Source organism: Calidris pugnax, unplaced genomic scaffold, assembly GCF_001431845.1.
Source record: "Calidris pugnax isolate Ruff unplaced genomic scaffold, ASM143184v1 scaffold273, whole genome shotgun sequence".
NCBI classification, from domain to species: domain Eukaryota; kingdom Metazoa; phylum Chordata; class Aves; order Charadriiformes; family Scolopacidae; genus Calidris; species Calidris pugnax.
In genome coordinates this window covers 6924842-6943524 of record NW_015094508.1, presented here as the reverse complement: position 1 = coordinate 6943524, position 18683 = coordinate 6924842, and the positions used below count along the sequence as shown (strand labels likewise).

Genomic DNA, 18683 nt, shown 5'->3' with positions numbered 1-18683 from the left:
AAGCCTGACCCAACCCTAGCACTGCCCCCTCCGGATTCTTTATAGAATTTGCTGATGAGCAAGAGCAGTGAAGTAGTTTTTGAGGCTAAAGAATTAAGGACAATTGTGTTCTTTACTGTAAGAGCCAAGAGTGTTAGTTTCTCCAAATTCATGAGGACTATTGCTGTTCTTAGCTGGACGATATTAATTTAAATTATTCTGAAAAGGTATAGCCTTTTTCATCAACAAGCCAAATAGCCTGTGTCTGGTTATCTTCTGTGGTGCACGTTGCTGCTTTAGGAATAGAAAAACCATAAACATTCCTGACAGACTGGTCCATGTTTTTATTTCCTGTCTAGGAAGATTCATTTCCTACTCATTCTTTAATGTAGAATTAGCAATAAATTCTTTTTGCGTTTTTTTTTTTTTTTTTAGTGGCTTCAATAAGATTCTTAAGTTACTTTTTTTTTTTCATAATTCTTTTTTTCAACAGGAGTATGTTGGGATTCTGTCTGTTGGCCAAATAAACCTTCTTGTATTTGTCGGGTTGCACATTAGGTTACATGCTCTCCAACCCAATCTTTCCCTTTCCTGTGTTTACACATCCTCAGCTCTGTAATTTTGAACTTGTTTGTAGATAGTGGAGTGGGCTAAAAAGAACCTGACCAGATATTGTTGTGCCTATTTGTTCATGCCTTTTGGTACAAACATCTGATAGGTCGTTTCATTTTCAGCTCTGCTGCTGATGTAACACCCTTTTGAAAGGCTTGAGGGAGGGAAAAAAAGTGCTTTCACCAGCTTAGAGCATAAATGGTCACATCCTGTTAGCATCAAACAGGAAATTTAAGGGACTAATGGTGCAGTGAAACTACTGCTTTTAGAGCAAATTAACAGAGACTAGGAACAAAATTACTGTGAATTTAAGCTCTACTTGTAACAAGCCTGAGTTCAGAATTTTCAAAGAAAAGTGATACCTAGTTGGGTCTTTTGTTTTGTTTTTGTTTGTTCTTGTGTTGTGGTGGTGGGTTGTGTGTTTTTTCCCCAACCCATGAGAAGCATTTAGCTACGCCAACAACTTCTGGAAGCTAGTGCATAGCTGTAGCTCTTGGTGAAAACTGTGGGACTTCCAAAGCTGAGACTGTTAACTTGGGTGCTTGCATATTGTATTCCATTTCAAAAATTCAGACAAAAAGACTTGAAAATGCAGACTTTATATTCTCCTTTTTATATAGATATGTATTACTGTGCATATATATTTAGATATCAAAACATAGATAGACATGTGGTTAAACATAAATGTCCCATGGGGTTCTGGCAGATCTGCAGGTGATGTTGGGCTGCCAGGTACTTGGATGACAGGGATGGCAGGGAATCATGAAAGAGGTCCAGGAAAGAGTGGATGGTCACAGGATGATGCTGTCATCACTGGATGATGCTGTCTCTTCTGGATTAATGTTTAGTATGTATCCATGCTTGTTGTTGATCTTGCTTTCTTTCCTTGGTCTTCGTCTTTTTAAACTGATGCTGTGCTTTTCTGCTTTGGGTGATTTTATGCTATTCAGTAAAAATGTGTCACCTTTATATACTGTATTGTGTGTATGTGGTAAGGTTTTGGTAGCGGGAGGGCTGCAGGTGTAACTCCTGTGAGAAGATGTCAGAAGCTGCCCCTGTGTTGGATGGAGCCAGTTCCAGCCGGCTCCAAGATGGGACCTACCACTGGCCAAAGCAACATAGGTAGCACCTTTGTGGTAACATATTCAAGAAAATGTAAAAGAACTGCTGCATGACAGTAGCCAGGAGAAAGCAGTGGGAATATGTGAGAGAGACAGCTCTGCAGACACCAAGGTCAGTGAAGAAGGAAGGGGAGCAGCTGCTCCAGGTGCTGGAGCAGAGATTCCCCTGCAGCTGGTGGTGAAGACGACAGTGAGGCAAGCTGTCCCCATGCAGCCCATGGAGGTTTACATTGGAGCAGACATCCACTTGCAGCCTGTGGAGGACCCCACACTGGTGCAGGTGGATGCTCAAAGGAGGCTGTGACCACATGGGAAGCCTGTGCTGGAGCACGCTCCTGGCAGGACTTGTGGCCCTGTGGAGACAGGAGCCCACACTGGAGTAGGTTTGCTGGCAGGACTGTGACCCCATGGGGCCCACACCGGCGCAACCTGTTTCTGAAGGACTGCACACTCTGGACAGGACAGGACCCACGTTGGAGAAATTCTTTGAGAGCTGTCTCTTGTGGGTGGGACCCCACGCTGGAGCAGTGAAAGAGTGTGAAGAGGAAGGAGGGGCAGAGACAACATGTGATGAACCCCCCTTCACTGTCCCCCTGTTTCTCTCAGGGTGAGGAGGTAGAGAAGTCAGGAGTGACACGAGTGGCTTGATGGGCACCTGACAGACAGTCAAGGTGAACCCACCACATAGATACAGTCCACTGTTGTTAAAGTATAGATGTGGCAGAATTACAGCCTTTGCTCTGCTCTAGCTTCTCCAATATTTTTTTCTGAATATTGATTAAATGTGCAGTGCTCTCAACTTGCCACTTGATTGGCTTTAGCACTTGTCAACCACTGCTTGGAACAGTGAAGGGCTGATAACTGTAATTAAATCAGACACTGGTAGTAGGTGCTTTGTCTGCTCTCTGATCAGTTGGGGAGTGGTAAGCATGTATCTGGAAGTAGAGAACCCTCAATTTCAAAATCTAAGGGTTGATTTTATTTTTTTTTTTATATTTTCTGTCTTGGATATTGGGGCCTTCTTGAACCAGTGCCTAATACCCCTTGATCGTTTTGGCCTTGCTTATCAATTCTGAAACTTCTATGCTCCAAGTTATTCATGGTCTCAAATGGGATAGATTATATGAACTTATATCTATCTAGTTATATAGATAGACAGAAAAAATAATATGAAGCTTTGACATAGATATATTAAAGAAATTGCATACAATTTTAGAGCAAAACATCTTTCAGTTGTGAACTCTTTATCTCCCTATCTTTTTGATCATACTGGTTAAGCACTACCATTATACCATACTTATATAGACTACCGTACTTATATCAGAAAACATTTAATTTTCTCACAAATTTGAGACTTCACAGAATAATTAGCCTTCATCCCCATTGAAACCCTAGAGGAAAACCTGTCTGCATAGTTGTTGCTACCTTCAGGATATAGGTAGGTCAGTAGGTAACATTTTCCTTTGTCACATTTTGTGTAGTTATTTGGATTTTTTCTTGTTACTGACACAGTGTATATGAATGAGTGAAGACTGTACTTACTAAAATCCACATATCTGTGTAGTTTCAACTACTCATGTATTTTTGAGTTTAGTAGAGATATTACGGCATCTCTGATCCTTAGATGTAGTCCTCAAATAAGCTAGAAAAAGTGTGACATAAATGCTACAAATAATTCATAGAGGGAAAAAAATAAAAAAAATCACAAATCTGATAGCTTATAACTACCAAACTTATCAATTTAAACTAGGTATTTTTTTAACATGGATTTTTTGGGGTGATAGATTAAGTCTTCAGAAATAGAACACAGCTAATTCTACATTATGCCTTCCAACCTTTGAGTCTTTAATGATTATAAGGATAAGCCTCTGATTATATGTTTCCCTCCCTATTCCTTCAAGGAGTACAAAAAACCAAAAACCCCAAAACTATATGAAGATCGTGATTTTTCCTCTGTTGGGTGTAAACACTGAACATGAAAGGCTTTAATGGTTTAGGGAACAAGGGAGTTTTGTTTGGTTTTTTTTTTCTCTCTTCTCTGCGTTCTTTAGTAGATTTGCCTCTTAAAAATTTGGAGTTGTTCATTGATGGAGAAAAATAAGCCATCACGGTGTTGTAGATTTACAAAGCAATTTTTTTGATTTGGTGCCTTTTGATGTGGTATATTATGAAACTAGGATTTTTCTGCTTGCCACACTTCCCTGTTTTCTGCGAAGGGAAGCAGTGCTATACTTCATGTTCCTTGCTACCTTCTATGTGTTAGCCCAAACTATCCATGGAGAAGTTCTTATTATGAGCAATATAAGAAAAGCACATGTTCTGTGCAATATTATATTTGCCTGTCTTTGGTAATTGTAACAGTGGACTTTCTTCTATAGTACATCCTTCCTTTCCTCTGTTACAGTTTTTCTGCTTGGGCAACTGACTACAGGACAGATGGACAGACAGACAGATAGGGAGGGGTGTGCTGACTGTGTATGTGTGTGTATATATATACTTATACGTGCACTTCTCTGAGATACCTGTATATCAGGAGAGTGGTGGTGTGGAATACTTTTCTGGAACTATTCTGCTGCACCCATTTCCTATATTGGCAGCACATCTCTGTTGTAGAACCACCAGTGCTAAACAATTGTTTATATATGTGTAGAAGTAAGATTTGAACAAACGTAAGACAAATTTGAACTAAATCACATTGTGTAGTTTCATACATTTCCTTAAATGCAGCTCTCTTGGTTCATTCTGGTTTTTGAAGCATTATAATTAGGTGTATGCTCAAGTTGGTGAAATCAGTGATTCTGGAGGAGGCTTGTTTATTTGGTACTTAAATGGGTTTGACTGTTTTGGCTTGAGATGTGAGCTGTGAGTTTAGGTACTTTAATTGACATGATAACTGACTGTAGATGAGACCCAACACTGTGAAATTGTCCAGGCATTTATTTACTGCTCTGTGTTTAAAGTGCTGAGAATGAATGTGATCTTTTTATAAAAAAAGCACACAAAAAACAAACAAACAAAACCAAAAACCAAACCTTCCCTCCACAACCACCCCAAATACCCAAGATCTCTATTACAAAATAAAGGCATCAGTTAGGAAAACTACATATGTTTGTTTTCTGATGTTAGGCCATATGAATTATGTTGCTTCAGAAACTTTTAAGACCTGGGCAAGTGTGACTAGCTAGGAAGAAAACAGCCATTGAAAAAGAGAGGGCAAACAGTGTAATGTATGCTCGTTTTGAGGGATTTGAATGAAAAAGGTATCTTACTTTGACATGAACCATGTAGTGAACTTTTTTGTATTCTGGAAACCAAAACATAATTCTCAGAAGTTTAAATGACTGGGTGAGGTGAACTTACTGATGGCTGCAACTAGTATGATACAGGTGTGTCTTCCCCTTCCAGACTTCTGGTAATCCACTCACAGGTACAACTTCTGCTTCCAGTCCTTGTTGTTTCCAAGGTGTATCTTCTCCTGCTTATACTCCTGTTTGAAGAGTCTGCTGTTGATGCTTCTTTCTGAAGTGGATCGTTTTTCCACGGCTCTGCTGATCTCTGAAGTAATAACAAAATGAGACTATGTTTATTTTTGTTAAAGGCTTTTAAGTTTGTAAATGTTAGTTGTGGAATTCCTCTTATGCCTTCACAGCAGGCTCTGAGGCTTGGAGAAAGAAGGCTTGGGTAGCTCTGACCCTGTGAGCCCCTCAGCTTCAGTGGCATTCTCGGGTGACTGTGGGTGGCTGGAGGATGTCATGCTGGAGCCTGTTCCTGTGGAAGAAGCTGGCGGAGATTCCGCTGTCTCTTGCTGACTTTCCCATTCTGTGGAAATCCCAGTGTGGATTTTGCAATCTGTACACTCTTTGGATTGCAATACAGTTATAGTTTTATTTTTAGATCACTTGTTTAAATAACATGGCTGAAGTTTTATGGGAAGTATTAAGTAGTTGATAGATAATTAACATTGTAACAAAATCTTAGCAACCTTGAAGCATTGTTAAAAAAGGAAGTCTTGACATCCCACTTTCTAATTAGAGAGTTTTCTTCCATCCTTTTAATGACTGGGTGTAGAATTTGAATTTGTCAAACCTGAGTGATAAGTTGTATTTCTGTTTAGTGAAAGCACTGACGTACAGCAGCCCCTCGACCTGTTGTCATATAAATTAAATATACTGTGAAGTACTTGGCAAACTATGTACCCACAGAGGAAAATCCAAGTGCATGACTTCTTGTCTCAGTAAGAGGGATCTTGAAGCCTGTGACTTCATATAGCGCAGTGGTCATGGTATTTTATTTTCTCCCTGTATTACTAACATACTATTTGAAAGTTGAAGTGCAGTCTACTAAATATATCTGAAAGGCTTTTTTGGCACTTGGAGAAGAAAGTTTCCTGTCACCAATCCAGAAGTTGAAATAAAAATTCTGCAATTTCGGAAAAAGAAGGAAATTTAAAAAAGCACATTTTAATTCAGATTGTTGACAGTTTGATTGAGAAAATAAATATTGCATGCTGGTTTGGATCAGTATGTATTTTTAGATGAGTTTCCTGAGGAAATAAAGCTTACATGATCCTGTTGTCTGTCTGCACTTACTGGTCCTTCCCGAGACATTTTTGAGCCCGTCATCTGATTTCAGCCAAACTTGAAACTTGAGGTGACATTTTGAAGAGCATTGTTTCTGAATTTTGTGAAAATTTGTTGCTAATTAGAGGAAAGAAACCTAAACTTGTGCTCCTGCTGAGAAGAAAAGAGGCAGAACATGGCTGACATATGCCATCAGTGATCAGCTAGTCAGTTTGCACCATTTAGGTTTGCTGTCTGCTGCTGAGTAGGAAGATCCTAGAAGCCATGGAGAGGAGAGGGGACTCTCCTGTAGCAATGTTGTAGCAATGATCCAGTTTAAAGGAAGAAACATACATTTCCCTAGCAAAATGAAGTTTCCTTAGTTCCAGTGTGCTCAGCAAGACGTATTGAATTTTTCCAAACTGCATGGAGTTGCAAAAAGGAGTCACTTATTTATCTATGCACTTGGAGACGTTTCCTTTTAAACTTTAGACAGAACAGTTGGTAGAAACCACACTGGCTCTTTTTGTTGTATTCTGTCTTTAAATGAGGGATTTCAGATTAAGGAACTTTATTTCATCTTATCACCAAAAAAAAATAAATTAGCTTTCCTATAGCTAAATTTTAATGCTCTGGTGTATTTTGATATAGAGGGTGGATTTTATTATGTGAAGCAAAAATATCATCCTGTTAACCTTTGTAAAGATAGGGGTATGCTGTGTTGTAAAAACACAATTGACGCTTCAAAACTGCTGCTTCAAAATTCTTTGCTTCTCTGGAATGTAGGGCTCTGTTAGCAGGTGACAAGTTATGGGCTAAATTTTGACGTCTAGGGCCTGTAGGTGTTTTAAACATATTTAATGCCGCTACGGATCTGTTGTGTTTAAAAGAAAATAAATAAATTCTCTCTCTCTAATATGTGCATACACACATATACATATGCAGTTATGTTACACTTCTTTATTTTTTAAGTATTTAGCAGCCGGGGAAGACTGCTGGTGTAAGTATTTTTGAAGTTGTCTTGGCTTTTAAATTGATCAATTTCTGTTTTACAGTGCCTGAAAATGACAACAAAGCGGAATTTGTTTGTGCGGCTGGTGCCATGCCGCTGTCTGCGTGGAGAGGAGGAAACAGTCACTACACTTGATTATTCTCACTGCAGCCTGGAACAGGTGCCTAAGGAGATTTTTACTTTTGAAAAGACCTTGGAAGAACTCTATTTAGATGCTAATCAGATTGAAGAGCTTCCAAAGGTATGTGGGGTGGTTTTCCTTTTAGTTCTGTTTATTAACTCTATTACTTCACCATCATTTTAGGAGCTGAGATAGTGTCTAGCTTTCTGCTTCAGTTTTTAGGCTGCAGTTTGCTAAATATTTTTAGGTAAATGTTGGTCTCAGAATAAGCAGCCCTGGTAGAAGCAATGTTTGTGTTCCAGCTTGACAAGTTTGCTGCATGAATTGGGATGAAACTGCTTAAGCAAATGATCCTTGAGGTATATAGATGAAGCAGCAAGCTAATTTATTTCTGTGGCAGTGTCTGCTCAAACCAACTAACTGCATTCAACAAATTGTGGCATTATTTTGTATCTCTGATAAGACATGAAGATTAGAGGAGGTGAGATTAATGTCTTGTTCAGATCTCTGTGCCTTCAAAAGATAGCTACAATCCAAAGTATCTGTTCACATGAAATCCTGCTTTCCTCTTGGTTTGTCACTGGAGAGACTTTCTGAAGTCTCTCAAATTGCTTTAGTTCAAAAACTAGAGATCTGGAATGCCACTTTGATTACATCTTTATTATGGAAGGTAGTATTTGTTGATTATTCTGAAATCAGAACACAAGTCTACATGCTGAATTAACAATGTACTAGAGAAAAGAATGAAAATTTGTGCTAGTGAGACTTTGAGTAATACAAAGTGATCACTGCAATAGAGTTGTTTCCTCTCTTGGTGGTATTGAAAACTTACTAATTAGATAAAAGACTTAATCTTTAGAATTGTTTTGTTGCACTTGTGTAGTAATCTTCACTGTCGTGCAGATCAACTGTAGAATGCTTTGTTAGGTATTTGGAAAGTTTGCTATAACCCCTTCAGGTTTTGCTAGTTTGGAAAGATAAGTGAAATAAGGAGATGAACCAATTTCAGGATAGTAACTGGACAGTTATCAGAAGCCCTGGATTCCAGTAAAGCTGACTTAAACCAGCTGGGTGCTTTTGAAAATCCAACCTTAAATGGTCCTGAGAAGTCACCCATGAAAATCTGGGGTTTTTTTATGTTGAATAGAGCTAACAATATATAAGTTAGAACTAGACATTTTGCTGAAGTCTGTCATAGTTTAGAACTTCCACTGCTGTATTCTTCCCAAGCAGATATTTCTTTACTCTAGACTTAGTGACTTTAGATTTTAGTGGCTTGCTTTTAAAGATTTTTGTATCAGCCTTTGAATTTTTTTCACATTTCAGAAATTCATTCCTCTCTCCCATTCTTTAATTGGAGAAGAATAAAATTTCAGTGCTTAAACAGAATAAAATACCTCTTTTGGCCAAAAAGAAAGGAAATCTTCTGCACTCTTCTTGCATAAAATGTCCCATTTCCTAAATCATAAGAACTAAGCAAACGCTTTCCTCCCAAACTCATAATTCTCTAAAAAATTGAGTGTATGACAAACTGTACTGATCAAATGAATGCATTTTGGCATTTTAGACCAGAATAAGTGGTTAGTGTACTTTGTCCTCCTTTTCTGTTACATGCCATTTGATTTCATTTGTTGGTTCCTATATGAAATCCACTGCTTGAACAAGGTGCTTGTTCAAGCAATACTGCTTGAACATAGTTGTTTTGTTCCTTTTTGCTTTTCTGTGCTGAACTGCATGGACCTGTAATAGCCTACACTAGCTTCATGTTAATGTGTATGTATGTTATAATAGGTCACCCATATAGGCTCATTTTTGAGAAGCTAAGCATTCTTTTCAGCTTTTGAGTAACTTCGGTCATTATTTTTTGCTACCCTTTCAATTTTCAAAAGAAAAAAAACCACATATAAAAATTCAAATACTATAAAGGAAGGAAGCAGAGAGAGCAGGGAGTAGTAAAGATGTAGTAAAAGTGGTTTATTTAATCATTTGACAGAAATTGCAATCTTAAACCTATCCACAGAAGATCTGTAAGGGGAAGGCCTGTAATGTTTGGAATAATCCTAGCCAGTTTGAAGCCAGAGTTTCAAGCTGTGTATGCCTTTCCCCTAACCCAAGCTGTTATTTAGTCTTTCAACTCTGAAAAAGGCTTCTAATTAAGCCATCTCAGACAGAGGGTGCGGTACTTAGTAGGATGTCTCCAGCTTCAGTAAAAAGCCTGGTTAAGATATTCCCACTCTTCCCCTTTGGTCTTTGCCCCTGGTGGTGTGTTCTTATGCCTGTTTTGCAATTTGCTGCCCTTTGTATGCCACAACTCAACTGGTTTGGGACTATCTTGTCAACCTGATCACTGAAATGGCCTGTCAGTGTGTGTCGTTTTGTTTTTTTAGATACTCCAAATATTTTCAGAACTGCAGCATACCTCAAAAATTGTTTCTTGCAGCATAGCTCCTCAATTTAGTTGACTGGCTGAGGCCACAGTGTGAGCAAACTGTGGTGGAAAGAAAGATGGTAGTAGAGAAGGACTTCGCTTTACACAAAGCGCTGGTGTGTAGTCTTAGTTTCTAAAGTGACTGGGCATTTGAAATGCTTTCATTTTGTGTGCTAAATCATACCTCAGAAGGTACTCTGTTTTTCCCAAGTGTCAACAGTGTGCATTTGAGCTAAAAAGCTCAAACTAGCAACTTTAGTTTTCCCTCTCACTTTGCTGTTTGGAAGAAATTGGAATTCTGCAGTAAAATAGTTCTTAATTATATGACCAGTTAGTCCTATGTTAGTGTTTACTAACAATAATGATGATCTACTTAATCACTGAATATGCAGACATTAAAAAAGAACAACAAAAGGAATGACTACAAAGTCAATGCTATACAAAATTCCTTCTCCCTCCTCTCCCCCCTCCCCCATTTTCCTTTACAGAATCACATGGGTCTGGAAGGGACCTCTGGAGATCATCTAGTCCAACCCCCTCCCCAGAGCAGGTCCACCTAGAGCAGGTTGCACAGGAACACATCCAGGCAGGTTTTGAATGTCTCCAGAGAAGGAGACTCCACCACCTCCCTGGGCAGCCTGTTCCAGTGCTCTGCCACCCTCAAAGTAAAGAAGTTCCTCCTCATGTTTAGATGGAACTTCTTACATTCAAGTTTGTGTCCATTTCTTCTCATCCTGTCACTGGGCACCACTGAAAAGAGACTGGCCCCTTCCTCTTGACACCCTCCCTTTAAGTATTTATAGGCATTGATCAGATTCCCCCTCAGTCTTCTCCAGACTAAAGAGACTTTCAGCCTTTCCTTATTAGGGATCTTGAAGTTCCTTATGCTGCATTTGCTTTCACCTGACTAATCCAGGAAATTTCTATTGATTCCAAGGGTCCAGATTATTGTTTTCAGGGGTGAGTTTTAAGTAGATGTTCTTGCTTGAAGTACTGAAATAAAGGAATGGCCCTACTTCTCATATAATATCCTAAATAACTTGTAACTCTTCAAAGCCTTAATGATATCAACTAGTTCTAACAGGTGCTCGTTTCTGATAAATTAGAAACATCCATAGGCAAGCTAAAGCTCATTCCTTGAACTGTCCACTTTCTTACAGATATTTTTTTTGTACCAACTGTAAAGCTCCTACATATAATTTGAGGATTTTGCTTCCATTACAGTAATATTACTGTATGGAATAATAATATTACTGTATGTTTTCTCAATTTCTAAAGTTTTTGGGTAAGAATCTCAAGGTACCTTGCATATAGGAAGAGATCTGGCTGTGAGCTAATATTTGATACAGTTTAAAATGTTTGTATACCATTTTCTACATGCTTAGATCAAAATTTTTGCTAGTTCTTGTCATAATTTTGTTGAATTTTTGTGTACCTGATGTAGGAAGCATGGAAGAGGAAAAAAAAATACTGTAAGTTACAATAGAATAAAATTTAAACTCTTAAAGAAGATCAGTATCTACTCAAATCCTGTGTTCCAGAACCATTTGACTTCAAAAAAATACTTTTTTTTTTTTTTTTAAGAGACTGTAATTAACTCTGGGGTATCACATGGTGTGTCTATTGAGGAAAACATTTTGCGATGTTTGCAAGATGATGTGTAACTACGGGTCACGGTTTCTGAGATATGAGAAGAAATTTGTAGGAAGTGTTAAGCATAGCAGCTGGCTTGTGACTATTTGCAGTTTTTTTGCCTTCCTAAGTATTGTAAACTTAGTCAATTTTGAATAAAACTAGTTAAATAAAATTTCTGTGTTCAAAACCTCTAAAGAGTCTGGCCTTCAAGCTGTAAGGTCAGAGATTTAAAGGGATTAAAAACAAAAGCTATGTAGAGGAAACTAAGAGAAAGTCTCATTCACTTTTTTTCTCTGTTTCAATAGCAACTTTTTAACTGTCAGTCTCTGCACAAGCTGAGTTTGCCAGACAATGATCTAACCACATTGCCAGCATCCATTGCAAATCTCATTAATCTCAGGGAACTGGATGTCAGCAAGAATGGTAAGTCAGTTCACTTATTGTATTGGGGTAGATAAAGGGCAAAGCACCGTTGACTGTACAAAGACACTAGTGAAAGTATGATTTCTAGAAGCTACACAGCTAGCAAATTTTAAATTACAACTCTAAACCGATGCTTAACAAAAAGGTGCACTTTTATGGTCTGGTTGTGATATTTAATTTTATCTCTTAAATTTGCACTTAGAGATTCATTACTCAAAACCGATATTGAGAAGTATTTTGTATTCTCTCAAAATGTATATGCTTGAATTACTTGTAGCGTCTTTCCTCATGTTTCACTACACTGAAGACTTTGCACAAGAATTTGTAAAATTTTGCCAGATTATATTGTTACATTTTGTTTCATATGAAACTTATTTTCAATTTATTTTAATGAGCTGTCTTGCTGTTCTGTTTAATGGCTGCTTTGCTGTTCTGCTCTGGGGATGGTAACCTCTGTCACTTGGGGAAAAGTGACTATGGACAATGACTGGTTCACTTGTCTGACTTGTTAAAAGTCTATCATTCTGTGTGAGTCAGCCTTTTATAAATTATAAAATGTTGTGAGCCAAGTATTATATGCATGGGATTTTATTAATGGTGCTACTTTGGCAAGTTGGCAGATCTGTGCAACTGTGAGGAAATTAAAATAACTTACATTGTCATCAGACCTATTTGTGTGGCTTACTTGAGTGAAAAAAGATTTCAGTCATGCTAATTGATAAGGGTATGATAGTCTTGTCTTACTAATTTGAAGTGAAGTTAGAGGACCTCTCCTTGAAATTATATTTGAAAATAAGAATTGCATGCCAAAGATTTTATCATATTAAATTCATTGTTTTATTTGGACTGCTAGCTAATTATGACTTCACAAAGTTAAGTTCTGATTTATTAATAAAATATTCCAGTTGTTGAGGACTTGGCATTCTCCTTGATTGTCCATTGTAGACCAATCTGTATTTAAACTGTTACTTTATTATTTTTGCCTAATGAACGTAGCATTTACTGTGATAAATGGACCCGATTATCACTGTTCTGCTCCTGGTACAAGTGGATTAATAGTCTTTCTTAAAGAACACTGGCCTTAAACTTTCATACTGACACAAAACAGAGAAAGAATCATCTTTTTGTCCTAGACTGAACTGTTGAAAGGATTGACTGTTTCCAACACAAGTTCACATGCAGAAGACTTAAAAGCAGCAAACGGGCATTTGAATTCTAGGGCTGGCAAATTCCTTAGCTTATATACGTAAATAGGCAGCTGGTCACTTACCAGCTAGGGAGTTATTTGTCTGTCCAAAATGGTGTAACCTTTAGCTAAGCCTTCAGAGAGCTGCTGAAAGAGCACTTGTTCCTCTGAGGCATATAAAGAATTTAAGGAGGCAATAGCTGAACGATACACTATCCCTGTAAAATATGAAGCTCTGTTTTCTAGGTGTTGTTTTGTTTTATTTTTAAAACCTTTCAAAGAAATGACAGGGCACAAGCTTATTTAAACTATTACCATGTGCCTGTTCTCAATCTTATCACGGTTTGGATAGCTTCTCTGCCTAGTGTTGCACATCAGAAATAGTCCTGAGGTCACATGCTTGTTTACTTGGAACATCTTAAAATCGTAGAATTGTTTAGGTTGGAAAAGACCACTAAGATCATCAAGTCCAACTGCAAACCTAACACTGCCAAGTCTACCAGTAAACCATGCCTTTTAAATACCTCCAGGACGGTGCTTCTGATGCCGAATTTGCCCCAAAAGGCGAAATAGAAACTGCAGTCTCAGAAAATAGAAACTGCTCATAAAATAGAAACTGCTCAGAGACTAAGTTTTCAAGTCCATAAGCAGGAGGTATTTATTAACAACGCGTTGGGGAACTCTCCAGGCCGCCCTGGACAAAGAGTTCTGTCGGTTAGCAATCAGTGCAGCTTTTTTATACAAGTTTGAGTGTAGGTTACATCATCTTTACATGCATATTCATATCTTTACATGCATATTCATATATAGGCGGAGTCTTCCATTTTGGGGAGTCGTCTGGTGGGAGTTCCGGTGCCTTCATCAGGGTGGGGGATCGTCTTGTGAGTCTTCCTCGGATTAAACTTCTGAACTCTTCCTAATTTGGGTAGCTTCTTGGTGTACTTGGCAAGGTCGGAGTGACCTTGGTTCATCCTAAAATTGCTGAAGCCACTACTTCATGTTCTGGTGTTCCTTCCTATCAACTCGTTCTGTTCTCTCAAACAATTTATTACCTTCGTGATTTGGTAAGATCTAGCAAATGTAGCCTAACTGACCACAAACGGGGCCTGCAACTACTCAGAGCTATGACAAGAGAGGATGCAGGAATGTAGGGAGTAGTCCTGAGACCAGCACAATGATGTCTTGAAGCAGCAAAACAGTATTGTCGACCTTGTTAGGAGATAGGGGATTTAAAGAAGGAACCCAGCTTACATTTTAACTCCTTATTTCTCGAAGACTGCTTCCTTTTGAGCCATTTCAACTCAGCCACTACCCTGAGCAGCCTGTCCTAGTGCTTGATAACCCCTTCAGTGAAGAATTTTTTTCCTATTTTCCAATCTAAACCTCCCCTGGTGCAACTTGAGGCCATTTCCTCTCACTTTTTACCTGGGAGAAGAGACCAACCCTCATCTCACTACAACCCCCTTCCAGGTAGTTGTAGAGAGCAATAAAGTTTCCCCTCAGCCTTCTTTTCTCCAGACTAAACAAACCCAGTTCCCCCAGCTGCTCCTCATAAGACTTGTGCTCTGGACCCTTCACCAGCTTCGTTGCCCTTCTTTGGATGAGTTGCAGCATCTCAGGGTCTTTCTTGTAGTGAGAGGCCCAAAACTGAACACCTGATTTGAGGTGTGGCCTGACCAGTACTGTGTACAGGGTAACAATCATTTCCCCGGTCCTGCTGGCCGCAGAGTATATTTGCATTTCTGATACAGGCCAGGATGCTGTTGGCCTTGGCCACCTGAGCACACTGCTGGCTCATTCATTTGGGTGTTGACCAACACCCTTGGGTCCTTTTCCTCCAGGCAGCTATCCAGCCACTCTTCCCCAAGACTGTAGTGCTACGTGGGGTTGTTGTGACCCAAGTACAGGACCCAACAGGCCTTGTTGAACCTTGTACTATTGGCCTCATGCCATCCATCCATCCATCCTGTCCAGATTCCTCTGTAGAACCTTCCTACTCTCAAGCAGATTAACACTCCTGCCCAACTTGGTGTTGTCCAGGTCATTGATAAAGATGTTAAACACAACCAGCCCCAATACTGAGCCTTTGTCTCCCACTATTCCTGAAAGCTTTATAAAACTCAAAACAAAACATGGTCCTGGTTTGTCCCTGTTGGGTGAGGTAAGAAACAGTGCTGTTTCTTAGGCAATAAATTTGGTATTATTTGAGACTTCATTTTGTTGGCTTAAGTTCCTTTCCCTTTCTGTTTCCCTGTTCACTGTTGCAATCATGGAACATTTTTCTATTGACAGCTGCAAGCCTATTCTCTTCCCTTGTGTCTTCTTTTCTCTTGGTAAGAATTTACTGCTCGCTTTCCCACTGCCCAGAACTGTTCTGATGTGTGTCTATAATAGAGCCAAATAGGAGAGATTTTCCAAGACTAGCAAAACTGATAAAAATCTCTGATTCTTTCTTTTTCTTTGTTAGAAAGAATACAGAAGAAGCCTAGGGAAGATTCAGTAAACTACAGAAAACCAGGAGTCATGCATGTTTCCCTGCATGCTCCCAATGTCTAGCACCTTCTGTTATTAGGTCTCCTTGAGCCAGGCAGGGTGGGGTTTTTATTTAGTAGTCTTCATCTGACTCCTCCTGTGTCAATATATCTAGTCTTTGCATGGAGTGATGTACATTTCAAGGCATATGCTGAGTTAGGGAGTACAAGCCTCTAATGGTTGTGTGTCCTGGAGCACATAGAAGTCTGTACAAGTGTTTGGTTTGGAATATCTTATTTATGGCTGCTGAAGTGGTCATGGCATAGATCCATGGCATAAAATATCAAATTGTTGCTACATGTGCAGCAAGCATGGAAAAGAGTTAGTTTTAACTCTCCCTTTAGTCTTGGCAGTAGGCAATAAACTCTGTAGGTTTTTGGAAGTAGTGGCATCACTTGTCCTTTTATGCCATTTTAACTTGATTCCCAGGGCTATTGTGAACCTTTAATATCAGAGGTATTCCATTGCTTCTTTCCAGCTATGCTTCAGCTTTGAAGCTTTTTCCTGAAGCTTGATACTGTCCTAGTCACAAAGATGAAATGAAACTTGAGCAAATGGCACAATAAATAAACAGTGTTCTTATACCAGAAATTGCATCCTGAGTTGTAGGAAGCATCAAGAGATACCCTTTTTTCTCAGTCCTGCTGCATTGCACCATTGCACCATAAAGAGAAGTTGCAGCATATAGAATATAGGACGGACCTACGTAGAAAAATGAGTGTTTTATTTATGAAACTAAGGGAAAATTATATTTTTTTTAATCCTGTATTGCTAAGTTATTTACATATCGACATGTACAGGAAAAAAAAATCCATAACAACACCCTTCACCCCTAAATCTGTCTCTACTGTCCCTGAAAAGTTAATAAACGCCAGAAATTTCCTTGTGGCTCTGGGGATGCCAGCCTTAGCCTGCATCTAGGACAACATGGAAAGCTATCATGGAAATACTTTTGCCTCTTCTTTAAAGAAGGGGAAGACATTGATGTACAGTGTATGATGGTGCATATAAATACATGGAAAAGTTGGCTTTACAGACTCCTAGAATCAAGTTATTTGAAAGGCTGAAGCGCATGATGATGTGACTGCCAGGGAAATCAGGCTTTCTTGGAAGCCCGGGAAATGGACTTGAAATTGCTTGTGCTTGTGGAGTTAGTGTAGTGGGGAACAGTGGGATGGTCTATTTTTTCCTGCTTGCAGGTGGTGAAGGAAAAAGATTGAATTTTTAAGGTCTATATTATTCAGGCCTCTGGAGGATTAAATAGACTAGAAAATAACTAGCAAGACCAAAAGAAACATGGTGTTTTGGAAATAAAGGTATCTTTAATAGTCTGTGAAATATTAAGGAGTGGTTCTCTTTCACTGTGATGTTACAGCAAACATGTCCGTTTGTCAGTCTGTATTGCAGGGAATCTTCATGGAAAAATGCACAGGCTAAAACCAAGAAAACAAACACACACACAGACCCCGCCTCCAGCCAGATCTGCCTAGAAAACTATTTTAAGTAATTTTAAAGAGTTTTGTTAACAGATGCACATTTAAATCAAATATGTTTTCTTCAGTGTTTTAGAATCATCTGCTGATTTGGCAAACTAGCTTTAGTATGCTATGTGCCAGAACTTGGAGAGTTGGAGAATGAGAATTCAGGAGAGTATCAAATCTTATGCTGCCCATCTGGTGCATTTAGGAGTATGGTTTTTTCAATGAATTGAGAATTATTCATAGTTGATAGGAAGACAGTTCCAAGTTTTATTTTCTGCAGGGAGAAGTAAGAGAGGAAGATCCTAAATACAAAAATAACTTGCTGTGAGTTTGCTATTTCTTTGCTTATGCTGCGAGGGTGGTGGGTAGAGGCAGACAGGAGCAGAGATTTTATATCATCCATGACAGTGAAATAAAAGAAAAGATAATTGATAATTGATCTGCTGCTGACTACTGTCTGTAGCTTTACTATAATTTGTTGCCATATGGAGGTCATAAATTGATCTATTCTATTTACTGTTCTTTATTCAAGTGTTTATAGTATTTTTTCTTAAATATATTGTCTGTCTCATTAAAGATACTGAATGGGATCTGTCTCTGCAGAATAAAATTATCTCTGTATGTAAGAGAGGATGCAAATAGAATGGAATTTCAATGCAGGCAAGGTCTTGAATGTGGAATTTGAGCGTACATATCTGAAATTCTGAAATAAGTCTGGGAAGAGATCTGTAATAAACTTAAAAAAAATAAAAATTGTAACACAGAAAAGGCATTGTAAAATTAATTATGGGGTTTTTTAGAATGCTGATTTGCATGTAAAGGCAGAATGTACATTTATTTTTGTAAAAGTACAGTTGTTACAGCCACCATGTAACAATCAAAAGTGACTGGAGAGACAACACTGCATTTGCAGCCCAGGGTGGGAGGAGTTGGGAGGTGAAAAAGCAAAGTAGCTTTACATATTCGTGTTACACTTTAGTTTCAGGTTACTCTCAACAGCACTCCAGCCATGAATTAGGCATAGTTGAAAACCACCTGAGCCTTGGTAATTTTCCAAAACAGCATCATGAACAAAACTGCTGCCTTTCTAGTGTTCCACATTTTGCAATTTTACCCTGCCCTGGCATGTTTAGAGATATGTAAATTAGTGCGTCAGGGATATCTTCAGCAAGAAGCAGGATTATTTGCTATTCTCTTTTTCCAGTGAAAAGGCAGTTAGGAACCTATCTTGCTACTCACACTCCTCCTTTGCATTGTGTAAGGAGCATAGCTAGAGCAGGCCTTAGAGACACCTTACTCTAAAAACTAAAGTTCTTCAGTTTGAGGATGAACGCTTGGAAGAGTTTCACCCTGAGTACCTGAGTATCACCCTGTGTCCATGTACATGGAGGCTAACCTTGTAGCGAGCTGCAACTCCAACTCTGAGCATGAAGGTGTTACTGCTGCCCTGCAGCCTCGTCAGGCATCTCATGGAATCCTGAGATCCTGATTCATCTGAAACCAGCTAACCTCAAAGAATTTTGGAAAGAGGAATGAATGTTCAAAAGGAAGGGTGGGTGGGTGGATGGATGGGTCGTCATTGTGCAGTGAATTG

At 38.8% G+C, this 18683-nt stretch overlaps 1 protein-coding gene across 6 annotated transcripts in view; it reads left to right on the top strand.

The window, feature by feature from the left end:
* The window catches only part of ERBB2IP (erbb2 interacting protein), a 122799-nt gene that overhangs the window by 48583 nt on the left and 55533 nt on the right, over positions 1–18683 (top strand). For all 6 annotated transcript variants that reach the window (XM_014964930.1, XM_014964924.1, XM_014964928.1 and 3 more), the window contains 2 exons: positions 7327–7524; positions 11773–11890. In XM_014964930.1, coding sequence (XP_014820416.1) covers positions 7336–7524; positions 11773–11890 — 307 coding nt within the window. In that variant the 5' untranslated portion in view covers positions 7327–7335. The remainder of the gene's footprint in view (positions 1–7326; positions 7525–11772; positions 11891–18683) is intronic.